The sequence below is a fragment of the Phascolarctos cinereus genome, unplaced genomic scaffold (assembly GCF_003287225.1).
Source record: "Phascolarctos cinereus isolate Bilbo 61053 unplaced genomic scaffold, phaCin_HiC Scaffold_2;HRSCAF=192, whole genome shotgun sequence".
Taxonomy (NCBI): Eukaryota; Metazoa; Chordata; class Mammalia; order Diprotodontia; family Phascolarctidae; genus Phascolarctos; species Phascolarctos cinereus.
This window is the reverse complement of record NW_027555625.1, coordinates 143,161,209-143,175,794: the sequence shown is the minus strand read 5'-3', so window position 1 is coordinate 143,175,794 and position 14,586 is coordinate 143,161,209. Positions and strand designations below refer to the sequence as shown.

At 40.7% G+C, this 14,586-nt stretch overlaps 1 protein-coding gene and 1 pseudogene across 1 annotated transcript in view; both read left to right on the top strand.

The window, feature by feature from the left end:
* Positions 1-4,731, top strand: part of CUNH8orf74 (chromosome unknown C8orf74 homolog) — a 39,498-nt gene extending 34,767 nt beyond the window's left edge. Inside the window, exons 3-4 of the mRNA XM_020985150.2 lie at positions 3,198-3,601; positions 4,387-4,731. Coding sequence (XP_020840809.1) covers positions 3,198-3,601; positions 4,387-4,608 — 626 coding nt within the window. The 3' untranslated portion in view covers positions 4,609-4,731. The remainder of the gene's footprint in view (positions 1-3,197; positions 3,602-4,386) is intronic.
* A 6,793-nt stretch (positions 4,732-11,524) lies between these two features.
* LOC110207477 (glyceraldehyde-3-phosphate dehydrogenase pseudogene) lies at positions 11,525-12,512 on the top strand (annotated as a pseudogene).
* The last annotated feature ends 2,074 nt before the right edge of the window (positions 12,513-14,586 follow it).

The following is a 14,586-nucleotide window of genomic DNA, read 5'->3' as shown; positions in this document are numbered from 1 at the left end:
GAAACTGAGGCAGACAGAGGGTAAGATGACTTGTACAGAGTCAATAGTTAATAAGAGTCTGAGATTGGATTTGAACTCTGGTCTTTCCGACTCTAGGACCAGCACTCTATCCATTGCACCATCTAGCTGCCTCTACAATGGGAAGAGTACTGGATTTGGAAGCAGGGGAGCTAGATTCAAATCTCAGTTCAGCCACCACCTAAGTCACCTTGACCAAATCACTAGAAATGACCTTCTCTCTCTCAGAACTCTCTGAGTATTTGCTCTGTATTACTTTTTTCCCTTCCCATTCTCAACTCAACATTGTACATACTTTTCTTGACTCTTCAACCCCCTACTCCCCTATTCAATTACTACTAACAGTTTTCCAAAACCTAACCCTGGATTACTCCCACTATCCATCTCCTCTAAGGCAGCTCAGTGGTGCACTGGATAAGCCTGAGGACTAGAAGACTTGCATTCAAATCCAGCCTCAGACACTTACTAGCTGTGTGACCCTGGGCAAGTCATTTAACCCTGTTTAACTCAGTTTCCTCAACTGTAAAATGAGCTGGAGAAGGAAATGGAAAACTGCTTCAGTACCTTGGCCAAGAAAACCCCAAATGGGGTCATGAAGAGCTGGACATGACTGAACATCAACATCCTTTTCCTCTACTACTACTACTCTCAGGCTGCTTACTAAATGGAGCTTGGGAACGAATACAATAATGTTTACTGGGTCCAAATTTTATATTATCTAAACTCAACCAGGCTATCACTGTGGTAATAATACATTTACATCTATTCACTCTTCCCTAACTGATTCTCTACCACACTCCCCACAGTGTCTGTTCCAAATCTTCTCACCCCAGATGGTCCACACTACCTCCTATCCCAATCCTCTGGCTGAGGATATCACTTTTTATTTTATTGAGAAAATAGAGGCCATTCACACCAGCCTTCTCCCCCCTCTTCCTATTCTTTGTATCTAAAAATCTCTTGATGTTTTCCCCCATTCTCTCTTCTTCGACTGTCTCTGAAGAAGAGACAGCCCTTTTCACCAAGTCAATATGTCTACCCTTACCTGTACACTCCTGATTTCTCCAGCATATCATCCTCACAATCATCCCTTCCTACTAAGCCCATCTCTATCACTGACATACTGATCATTGAATGGTTTGTCTAGTCACTAGAAATACCTTCTTTTTTCTTATTTTTTTCTCACTTGATTATCCTTGGGAGTGTGGCATTTGCACGAATATTAGTTTTCTTTTTAATACTCGTTTTCTCAGTAACACTATGAGACAGATAAGATATGTATTGTTATCCCCATTTTATAGGTGAGAAAACTGAGGATTAGGTCATATGGAGTCTGCATTCAAGTCTCAGTCCTCTGGTTCTTTCTATTTTATCCACTTTATCATACTTTCCACTTTATCATACTGCCTAATATACTTTGGTAGCTGTGGCTAATGCCCACTTTTAGTATGGGAAAGGGGGAAAAACCATCAATCCTTAAAATGAAAAAGTTAAGAGTTACCTCATTGGTGCCAGGAAGGAGAGGGGTGGAATCTCCCAGGAGGCCAAACTCTGTCCAAACTATAGCTTAAACTGTTGGCAAAGTGAAGACCTATTCCTGCCAAATCCTAAGGACAGAAGCATTTTCAATGTTGCACCCCCATGGATAAATATTTTTTCTAAGACAGTAACTTCCCCACCCTCTTTTTACTGGGGAGAGGATTAAAGGTAAATATTGCCTCATGGAACCAAGACAACTAGAAAAAGTATCCCACAGGCAAAAATGAGGGGGAGGGTTCTTTAAAACATTCCCATCACCAGGAGCAAAGTGATGTAGCAGCCCCTTCCTACAGGGACATTGTCCATATTACCCCATATGCTGTCAGGGTTCACAAAGATTAAGTGACTCAACTGTAGAGTCTGGGGCAAAGTTGGGAGAATTTGAGGGGAAAAAAATATTGGAGAGAAAAAACCCAAATGGAACTTCTCCCCGAAGGGAGAAGGGTGGAGCATGTTTTGTCAAATTATCTGAGTTTCGCAGGCCAACCACAACATCAAAGTAAAATAATTAATCACAGAATAGGATATAGAATACTAGACCTGGAAGGGGCCTTCACGATCATCATCTCCCATTAGATTGTAAGCTTCTTGAAGTCAGGGGCTGTCTTTTGTCTCTTCTTGTAACTCTAGTGCTTAGCACACTGCTTGGCACGTTGTAAGTGCTTAATAAATGTTTAATGAATGAATGTAGTACAGCGGTCAGCAAACTATGGCACACGTGTCAAATTCAGTCCACTGCCTGTTTTTATATGGCCCAACACAGGCCAGAGTTGGTCCCTGGATCATATTGGTCAAAGTGGTCAAAGACCACTTAGGGAAGGGAAAGGAAGGGCAAAAAGTAAGACAGAGCAAGGGTAATAGTCTCAGAGACTTCTGACAGATAGAGGGACTGGAGGTCATTTCTAGTGACTTGGTCAAGGTGACTTAGGTAGCGGCTGACTTAGATTATTTTCCTCTTCCCCCTCCATTTTACAGGTGAGAAAAGTGAGGCCCAGAGAGTTTATCTGACTTGTCCAAAGTCACATAACAAAGTTCATGGTAAAGTCACTTCTAGAACCCAGATCTCCTAACTTCTATTCCTCTGCTCCTCCCCATAATATTTTTAAAGCAATTTTTTATCATGAACTTCACAGTCATTGACAAACACGAACATTTTCATACACAAAGGGCAGAAATAGGAGACTGCCTCATGCCATTTTTCAGCTTCACTCTGTTTCTCTGACACAGATGCTGGATTACCAAGACAGACATATAATTCACTTCATCAGTCTTTGTGGAGAGACAATTGTATGACTAGATGTGTATCAAGCAGAGTAGGGGAACCATTTTACATATATACACCTAGCCCACCCACATACACACACATACAAACCTTTATGTTCACAGCCCCCACGTCCATCCCAGTCTGGACACTTACAAAAAGAAAGAGAAAACAGAGAGGAGAGAGCAAATTCACTGATAATGAACAAAGGACTATGCATCTCAGGGTCTTCTCTATGTTGGCCCAACCCCCACACTGTCTATATGTAGCCTGTGGTCTTCAACATAGAATATTTTCCCTGGCCTTGTGGGAGATAGATGGTTGGTCTTTGGACTTCTCTTCAAAAAGCTCATCCTTTCTTTTGTCTCTATGTTCCTAGATTGCTCCATTACTCAAGCCTTAAAAATACTTGGGAAGAAGCTCAAGGAATATGAAACAAAGTTTAATTCTTCCAATCTGATGGCTGTCTGTGACTATTTTCACAACACTTTCATCCGGCATTTAAAACTCTACCAGTATGTCCTCTGTAAAGACCAGGATGTGCACCAGACCAAGGAATCTGTAGACGTCTGCCCTCCACCACTGCCCCTTCCCTTATCTGAGGGTGTCGACAAAGAGGTCTGGCAGTATCAACAGAAGGTGGCTGAGCTCACAGCTGCTGAGGTGCAGAAACGGACCAATATGTTGCTTCTGAGGGAGACACTGCACTTGGAAAGGGAGCATACAATGCAGAAGATCTTTGAAGGACTCGCCCTGAAAGAAATGGAAGTCCTAGACCGAGAGGTAAGACATGATATTGCCAAGTGATATGATTGACAGGTAGCTAGGGAACTGGCCTTGGAGTTAGGAAGACCTGTGTTCAAACCCTGCCCCTGATATAGACTCCATTTCCTTCTCTTTTCTCTAATTCTTCTTTCTCTCCCTTCCTTCCTCTTTCCTTTCCTATTTCCTCTTTCCCCCTATTAATGAATCTTTTGGTTCCTCTCCTCCCCTTCCTCATATCCCATTTCTTCTTAGTGTGTCTCCCCTACTCTCTAATTGCTTTGTTTTTATTGTTGTTATTGTCATTGGGGGAGCATTGAGGGGATTATAGGATCAGAGTATCATAGATACAAAGCTAGAAGGGAGCTTATCTAACCAAACCCCTCATTTGACAAATTTGAAGGAATTGCTCTAATATGAGATTAGAAAGGTTGAAAAACATGGGACTAAAATAGCTCTCCCTAGCCTTTGGATTATAGATTTTTCCCATATGGATTAAGACAAAATCACACTCAACGTAAAAGTCTGGCCCAATGGTCAACTAACAGACTACCCTACTAGAGAAACTGCCTATAAAATCACAAGGGAAGGAAAGGACAAAGCTGGGGCTAGAAATTGAGTTCATTGACTCCTAGTCCAATCATCCCGACCTTTGTCCAATGGCCAATAAATTACCCTGCGAGAGGAACCGCATCTAAAGATACAGAAGAAGGGAAGGACAAAGATGAGACTCCTCGTGCATTGTCTATTAACCCAACCATACTTCCCTGGTTCCCTATAGAACACTGTGTCCTGTTTCTCTCTAGGCATTGGAAGATATCATCCGCAGAGCTATCCACACACAGATTGAGTTCCTGAAGGAGCTCTTGGAGAATGAGATAAAGACCACTTATGCAATATTAGACCTAAAACTTCAAAAGAAGACTTTGAAAGCCCCTCTTCCCTACCCTCCAGAACCAATCCAGGCAAGCCAAGTGGAACCCAAAAAGGAAAAAACCAAGAAAACCAAAGAAAAGAAGAAAAAATAGGAGACTGGCACCCAACTTGAGAAATGCAAATTGAGAATAGGCCATTCACTGTTGGCCATAGAAAGCAACATTCACTGTTTTTCCAAGTACTTTGACTCAGACACTACTTGGAAATTAAATGCATTTTTTAAAAGCAACACTTATAGCCATGCCTGTGTGTTAGACGTAGTTGTGATAGAGGGGTCCCTGAAAATCAAAACCAAGCCAACTTCTTTCTTAGTGGTGGGATAATAAGCTCTTCTTCATTATCACCTAGCATTGGTATCATCCATATAACATCTGCTCCATAAATTCTAATTAACTGCTCTCCACTAAGGACAAAAACAATGAAAGTGAACTCAAATTGTAGCAGGGGAAAATTAGGGCTTACATCAGTAAAGATTTCCTAACTGGCACCATAGTTCTAGAATGCTGGAATGATGCCCAAGAGCTCTGTCACCCAGTGATCTTTGAAAAGAGAAACTGATCTCAATAGATACAGAAAAAGCTTTTGACAAAATACAACACCCACTCCTATTAAAAACACTAGAAAGCATAGGTGTAAATGGAGTCTTCCTTAAAACAATAAATAGCATCTATCTAAAACCTTCAGCAAGCATTACATGTAACGGGGACAAGCTAAAAGCATTTCCAATAAGATTGGGGGGTGAAACAAGGATGTCCATTTATCACCACTGTTATTCAATATTGTACTGGAAACGTTAGCTCTAGCAATAAGAGAAGAAAAAGAAATTGAAGGTATTAGAATAGGCAAAGAAGAAACAAAGCTATCACTCTTTGCAGATGACATGATGATATACTTAGAGAATCCTAGAGAATCAAGTAAAAAACTACTTGAAATAATAAACACTTTTAGCAAAGTTGTAGGCTATAAAATAAACCCACATAAATCATCAGCATTTCTATATATTACCAACAAAGCCCAACAGCAAGAGATAGAAAGAGAAATTCCATTGAAACTTACTGTAGACATTATAAAATACTTAGGAGTCTACCTCCCGAAACAAACCCAGGAACTCTATGAACACAATTACAAAACACTTTTCACACAAATAAAATCAGATCTAAATAACTGGAAAAACATCAGTTGCTCATGGATAGGCTGAACTAACATAATAAAAATACAATCCTACCTAAGCTAATTTACTTATTCAGTGCCATACCAATCAAACTACCAAGAAATTATTTTATAGAGTTAGAAAAATAATAACAAGATTCATTTGGAAGAACAAAAGGTCCAGAATATCAAAGGAACTAATGAAAAGAAATGCAGGGGAAGGTGGCCTAGCAATTCCAGATCTTAAATTGTATTATAAAGCAGCAATCATCAAAACTGCTTGGTACTAGCTAAGAAATAGAGTGGTGGATCAGTGGAATAGGTTAAATATGCAAGACACAGTAGTCAATGACTATAGTAATCTATTATTTGATAAACCCAAAGACCCCAGCTTCTGGGATAAGAACCCACTCTTTGAAAAAAACTTCTGGGAAAACTGGAAAAGAGTATGGCAGAAACTAGGCATAGACCAAAATCTCACACCATATACTAAAATAAAGTCAAAATGGGCTCATGATTTAGACATAAAGGCTGATACTGTAAGCAAACTTGGAGAACAAGGAATAGTTTACCTATCAGATCTATGGTGAACAGAAGAATTCATGACCAAACAGGAGATAGGGAACATTACGAAAAGCAAAATGGATAATTTTGATTACATTAAATTGAAAAGTTTTTGCACAAACAAAGCCAATGCAACTAAGATTAGAAGGAAAGTAGAAAATTGGGAAAGAATTTTTACAACCAGTCTCTCTGATAAAGGCCTCATTGCTAAAATATATAGAGAATTAAGACAAATTTATAAGACTACAAGCTTATTCCCCAGTTGATAAATGGTCAAAGGATATGAACAGACAGTTCTCAGATGAAGAAATTAAAGCCATCTATAGTCATATGAAAAAATGCTCTAAATCGTTATTGATTACAGAAATGCAAATCAAAACAACTCTGAGGTACCACATCACACCTATCAGATTAGTCAACATGACAAAACAGGAAAATGATAAATGTTGGAGAAGATGTGGGAAAATTGGAACACTAATACATTGTTGGTGGAGTTGTGAAATGATCCAACCATTTCGGAGAACAATTTGGAACTATGCCCAAAGGGCTACAAAAATGCACATACCCTTTGACCCAGCAATAGCACTTCTAGGGCTATATCCCAAAGAGATCAAACAAATGGGAAAAGGACCCACATGTATAAAAATATTCATAGTAGTACTTTTTATGGTGGCAAAGAATTGGAAATTGAGAGGATGCCCATCAATTGGGGAATGGCTGAGCAAGTTGTGGTGTATGAATATAATGGAATACTATTGTGCTATAAGAAATGATGAACAGGCTGACTTCAGAAAAACCTGGAAAGACTTGTATGGTCTGATGCTGAGTAAAGTGAGCAGAACCAGGAGAACGTTGTACACAATAACAGCCACGTTGTGTGATGACTAATGTTGATAAACTGAACCCTTCTCAGCAATACAAGGATCTAAGACATCTCCAGAGACCTCGGAATGGAAAATGCTATCCACATCCAAAGAAAGAACTATGGAAGTTGAATCACTATCATTTTTTTTCTCTTCTGTTGAGTTTTGTTTCCTCTTTCTGATGGTTCCTCCTATTGGTTTTAATTTTTATTTACAACTTCACTAATGTGAAAATATGTTTAATAGGAATGTAAATGCATAGCTTATATCAGATTGTGCATGGTCTTAGGGAGGGTGGTGGGGAAAAAGGGGGAGAAAAATTTTAAACTTAAAAGCATATGGAAGTGATTGTTGATAAATCAAAATAAACTAATAAAATTTTAAAAAAAAGAAAAGAGAAACTGTATTTGTTTGCTGGGAATTTAGGGACAGGCTTGCCTAACAAGAACTGGATGAGATGGCTTCTGAAGAACTCTTGTAACTTTGGAAATCTCTGTATAACGTGGGGACATACGTGTACCTCATGTTTCAGTTGGGCCCCTGATGCCTGACACTACAAACCCAAGCAAAACCTTGGTGGGGTCCTCACAAAATCTCATTGATATATCCTCCTAAGCAAGGTTTTCCCTAAGAACGCAAAAAAAAAAAATCCACTATTCTGCCTTCTCTTGTCAACACTATAGATTTCTCTCTCTCGTCTTCCTTCCTTCCCTCCCTCCCTCTTCTCTCTCCCCCTTTGTTTCTCCAAACTAGTTCAGAGAACACTTATTAAGGATTTATTAAATGTTCACAGCCCTATGCTAGGCACTAGGGATACAAAAAAAAAATTAAAGTAGTTGCTGCCCTCAAGAAGCTTCCACTCTACTGCTGGGAGGAGATACAAGGTGCAAGCAGAGAAGTATAGACATAATTATTCAAATAGAAAGAATTTTCCATACTAGATGGCATTGGAGCTGAGCCTTGAAGGGATTTAGAGATTCTGAGGAGCTGGGGTGAGGAAGAAGTGCATTCCAGGCACAGACTCAGGAAATGGAACCCACAGTACAGTGAATCTCCAGAGCAACTTGGACAATGATGAGGTTTTTTGCAATGGTACTCTTCGCAGCTCTTCTCATTGAGGCTCCATCTCTCTTTCCATCTTCTCGAGCTGATTGGCCCCTCTGTATACATTGTTCTCTGTGGAAGTTGCATGAATAGATAGGCCTTTCTTCAGGTCTACTCACAGTCTGATTTCTCCTTCTGTGTCGGTGACTGTGCTTGTGTCTGGCTATGAATATACATGTCTATCTGTTTTCTTTTAAAGACTAAGTCCAAGGACCAGCTCAGATGTGTGAACTCTTACTATTCCCAAGGAAATAACTCAATGATCTTCTCAGATGCAACCAAGAAGCTGTGGGCTTGAGTTCCCAGGGACTTGAACCAGAACTGCAAAGGCTTATCAGTGAGACAATGAGGGCTGTGACAAAAATTCACTTTTTGTCCAGGTAAAGGTAGGGGGCGAGGGGGGAGGGCCTCCTCTACTTCTTTTGGCTTTTGTCCAAGAATGACCATTATATATGTATGTCACATGTATGTGGATATGCAAGCCTTAAAAGTCCATCTAAGTATTAGTTGTTATAATTATTATGTAATAGTATCATAGGTTTAGAATTAGAAGAGACCTTAGAGGTTATCTACAGTTCTCTCCTTTTATAGATGAAGAATTGGAGGCCTAGAAGGCTGAAGTGACTTTCTCTGAGGACACACAGGTAGCAAATCCAAGATTTTAACCCAGGTTATCATATTCCAAATCCTGTGATTTTTTTCCACTGTACCACAGCTGTGATGATGATAATGATGATGATGATGATGATGATGATGATGGGCTCCATCAAAGCCCACCTGATTCACTATCCATGTCATGAGTTAGAGCAATATCAGAGTAAGGGAATGCTAACCAGGGAGGTATACTGCAGTGACTCTGTCTTTCCTGTGACAGCTGTGAAATCCCATGGACATTCTGAAAAGTTGCTATTTGGGTTCTGATAATACCATTGATTGAGTTAGCACCCTGACCAGTATGATGAAATTATTACTATGAATCTTAGAAACAGACAGGGAGACAAAAGGTTGTAGGGCTGTCCCAAATCAGAACCATCGTTGATTATCACCTAAGCAAGTAGAGGAGGCCCTCCCCCCTCGCCTCCTTGGTGTCCCAGAACCCCAGGAAGGTAAGATGCATTTCAGAAAAAATGAGAAATAGCAATGCCTGACCTTCTGGAAATGCTTTGATGTAAATGGTGCTATCCACTAGAAACAATAATGCAAATGAAATCAATTGAAAATTATATACACTTTGATTAAGCAATAAGTATTATCACATAATAAAGGTGGAAATATATTTTGCCAACTATAGACAAGGATTCTAGACTGCTTTTTGTTAATGACATCCTCAGCTCAAAGACACACAACAGTGTATTGAAGATGTAATGTAGGCAATCCTAAGAAATAACTTCATTCCTAAATTCAGATCAGATGAAAGAAGAGGAGAAATTGAGTAATGATTTAAATCAGAAGAGGGAAGAGCTGAAGAAACTGAAGGCATTGAAAATTTATACTTAATACAAATTCTAGAAGTGTTATCTATTAAGGAAATGGATGGCAAAAATAATACCAATGTCTCAAATGATTATGAAAATGAGATGGACGTAAGTACTTAGAACGGAATTTTGAAAATGCTTCTTTTAGTTTGACAGCACAGATCCCAATAAAATTGAACTGTACCTAAACAGAGTAATTTTTTTTTTGCAGGAGAGGGACTAGGCAATGGGGTTAAATGACTTGCCCAGGGTCACACAGCTAGTAAATGTGAAGTGTCTGAGGCTGGATTTGAACTCAGATCCTCCTGACTTCAGGACCGGTGCACTATCTACTGTGCCACCTAGCTGCCCTAAAATCACTAGTTGTCTTGCATGTGTCTGTGTGTGTGTGTGTGTGTGTGTGTGTGTGTGTGTGTATGTGTGGCAATTGGGGTTAAGTAACTTGCCCAGAGTCACACAACTAGAAGTGTTATATGTCTAAGGTTGGATTTGAACTCAGGTCCTCCTGACTTCAGGGCCAGTGCTCTATTCACTGCACCACCTAGGTGCCCCACCAGAGTAATTTTGTAAAAGCTATTATTATCTGCTCTAACCAGCATGAATCAACATACTCCCCCACAATATCAACAGAGAGTATAAAAATACGCCAGATCCTGCCCACAATATGCTGGGTTTTCATCACCATCACAGGGACTGGAGCAATAATTTTATCAATAAAGAGAATTCTCTAGATATGGGAACTCTCTCTACTCATTTGGCTTGGCTCAAGTTGGCTAGAACAGTTTGAGATTAAGTGTCTTGGCCAGGATTACCCAATCAGCATGTCAGTGGAGGGACCTGAACCAACGTATTCCTTGCTCCGAGGCCAATTCTCTATCTGCTATGTAATGGCTATTTCTCAAGGTAATGACTGATGATGAAAAATGAGCATGGAACAGGGCCCAGAACTGAACAAGAGGAGAAGGTCAACAGTAGACTAGTTATTTGGGGAAAACTGTGTGACCCTGGATTAATCACTTAACCTCTCTCTCTGGTCCTATTTCCTCACGTAAAATGGCCTTTATAATCTCCAAATTCTATTTAGCTCTAAATCTACAAACTTATGAACTGAAGTTATTTTAGTGAGGCAAACTTTCCCCTGAAACAACATTCCATTTTTTTATACTATATTCTTCCGGTGATGCCATATGGTCTTGAATCACAGGCAATGTGCAAAGAACCCACAATCCCCCTATGGGTAATGGTGAGGTATATAGTGTCTGAGAACAGGTTGCAACATATTACAAATGTGTTGAGAAAATTACAAATAAGAAAATGTACAGGAGAAGCAGTGTGAAGAATGTCATCAGAGAAATGTGGACAGTGTATGTGCTCCACTGCTATCTCTGCAATATTCAAAGAACTCAAGGAAGACTCCACCCTGCATGTTAAGTAGACCCCCTATGGCAAGTTAATGGGAGGACATGGCCAAGAATCATACAGGATGAGCACATACAGATGGATTTCATTCTGTAACATTAGAGAGAATGCCCACGCCAATAACATCGCAATTCCATTGAGTATTGAACTACATACTATTATATGACTTGAAATACTGTCCAAAAGGAATAGATACTGACCTGGAGCATCCAGATTCTTGGTTTCTATTCCTAATTCAGCCTTTCTTCATGACCATGAATAAGTTACTTCTTAGGACTTTGTTTCCACCTCTCTAAAATGAAGGCATTAGACTAAGTGATCCAGAGGGCCCTTGCAATTCTGAAAGTATGTGGTTCTAATACACGACATAAAAATTATTGGGACTCTCAACTCTTCTCCCAAGCTTGCTGCTTCAGTTGCATCCCTGAAACAAGATGGTGAAGGTCAGAGTCAACAGATTGGACCATATTGGGCTCCTGGTGACCAGGATGATATTCAACTCAGGCAGTGTAGACATTGTGGTCATCAATGACCCTTTCATTGACCTCAACTCCATGGTTTATATGTTTCAATATGATTCCACCCATGTCAAGTTCAAGGGCACTGTCAAGGCTGAGAATGGAAAGCTGGTGATCAATGGAAAAGCCATTACCATCTTCTAAGAACGGGATCCCACAATATTAAATGGGGAGATGCTGGAGCCGAGTATATTGTAGAGTACACTGATGTCTTTACCACAATGGAAAAGTCTGGGGCTCACTTGAAGGGTGGAGCCAAAATGGACTGCTCCTTCTATTGATGCCCTTATGTTTGTGATGAGAGTGAACCATGAGAAATAAGATAATTCCCTTAAGATTGTCAGTAATGCCTCCTGCACTACCATCTGCTTGGCCCCCTTGGCAAAAAGTCATTCATGACAACTTTGGCATTGTAGAAGGACTCATGACTACAGTCCATGCCATTGCTGCTACCCAGAAGACAGTAGATGACCCTCTGGCAAGCTGTGGTGTGAGAGGTGTAGTGCTGCCCAAAACATCATCCCTGCTTCCACTGGTCCTGCTAAGGCTATAGGAAGGTTATACCTGAGCTGAATGGAAAACTCACAGGCATGGCCTTCCATGTTCCTACTCCCAGTGTATCTGTTGTGGATCTGACCTGCCACCTGGAGAAATCTGCCAAATATGATGACATAAAGAAAGTGGTTGAAGCAAGCATCAGAGGGAACCTTGAAAGTCATCTTGGGCTACACAGAGGACCAGGTTATATCCTGTGACTATAACAGTGACACCCACTCTTCTACCCTTGATGCTGATGCTGATATTACCCTCAACAATCATTTTGTCAAGCTCATTTCCTGGTACCAAGTACAGTTATAGCAACCTTGCAATAGACCTCATGGTCTACATAATGTTCAAGAAGTAAAGTGGAAAGCCATGGATCTTCATCCCCAGTCAAAAAAAAAGGAGTTCTACCACTGGGGACCCACATCCCTAACCTATGTTCCTATACTGGGGATCCCATGCCCCATTCACATCCTTGCCCCAAAGCACCCCTGTAGTAGGAGAGGGAAGCTTAGAGTCCTATATTGTGTACCATCAATAAAATAACCATATTTAGTGCAAAAAAATGAGCAGAAAAAGGGAAAGGCAAAGTGATAGAGGGTCCAGCTTCTCCAGCTCTCCTGGTATGGGAGCTCCCTGACAGCTATGGAGCTTCATATCCACAGACAGCTTCACTGCCAACAACTTAACCAGACAGGGTAAGTTAGCAGAAGAGGAGTCATTCTCCGGCATAAACATTTCTTGTCTTCCTCTTCTCTCCACCTAAGTCCAGTGATCCTTCCCCCAAATAGTCTCTGCTGAGTAAAACAAAAAAAAACTGCATCCTCTCAACCATCAAAGGTTGTCCTCTGACCTTGGGGACAGACAATGACAATTATAGCTGATATTTGCATAACGTAGCCTCTCCCCAAGTCCAAGCTCTTGCATGTATGTGAGTACATTTGATCCTTACAACAGTCCCACAAAACAAAACCTCACCACTTTTGGTGACCAGTAGTACCAGCTTCAAGTCCTAGCTACGATACCATCTGTGGAAAGGTCACTTCTCTCAGCCTCAGTTTTCTCATTTATAAAATGGGGATATTAATAACTATAATAACCAACCTTCCAGGCTCAAATGTGCATTAGTACATGAAGCCCTTTGTAAACTTTAAAGAAGTATATAAATCTCATTTATTGCCTGGCATGGTAGATATGGGAATGACTTTAGAGTCAAGACCACAGAGGTTTGAACCTTACCTCTGATGAATACTGTGTAACCAGAGACAAATCACACAACATTTTTGCATCATAGGCAACTTTCTAAAAGTCTAAGTTACAAACAAGTTCCAGTTTAGATTAGTGGAAAATTCCCACACCAGGAATTATAGGTAGATAGACAGACAGACAGATAGATACGATGGGTAGATGGAGACAGATTCTATATACGTATATGTATATGCATGTGTAGGTATATGTATATATGTGTGTGTGCATATACATGTACATATATGAGGCAGCCAGGTGGCACTTAACCCTGTTTGCCTCAGTTTCCTCATTTGTAAAATGAGCTGGAAAAGGAAATAGCAAATCACTCCAATATCTTTGTGACCCCATTGGGATTTTCTTAGCAAAGAGGTGGACACAACTGAAACGACTCAGCAACAACAAATACACACACACACACACACACACACACAGACACACACCTATGTACACGTGTACATATAGTTACGTATAGGAATGTATCATACACTTATTATTGTTATTGTTGTCATTGTTATTATCCAAGCTGCCCTCGGCTGTATAGTTAATAAAGAAGAGGCAGGCTCAGGTCTTCTGGCTCTTAGATCAGCACTCTTTCCACTGTATCACATAGCTTGCTCCTCTCCTACTGTTATTAGGAGATTGCAGCCCGGCAGATTAGCCCCTGGTGCTGGCCCCAAAGAAATTGGGCCAGGAAGTTTGTTACCAAACTCTGTGCTCCTCCTTCCTGGCCCCATAATCTGTTTTCCAGGCACTGGCTCCTACCCTTTGCCCTCTGTTTTCATGATGAAGCGCAGGGCTGTGAACCACAGCCAGTGATCGGCTTATCTTCCATATCCTAATTCCCACAAGTGCTTTCTAGAGCTCATCTGCGGTGGCTTTGCTAGGCACTGGCGTATGCCAGGGTACATGGAGGGCAGTGGACTGCAAGGATAGATTCAGCTCCAGGAGAAGGAGGTTCCTTCTCAAAGACGGTGTGGTCAGAGTGCTTTTCCACCAGTGCTGGAACCCTTCTGAATTGGCCAGTCACCTCTCTGGCCATCTTCCATTGGTATTGAAGCAAAGGGAAAAGAGGGTGGCTATTCTGGCTATACCAGAGGCAGTGTAGCTGGGTAGAAGGCATGTAGTTCTTAGAGTCAAAAGACCCGAGTTCAAGTCCTGCCTATAACACTTATCAATTTCCAAATCTG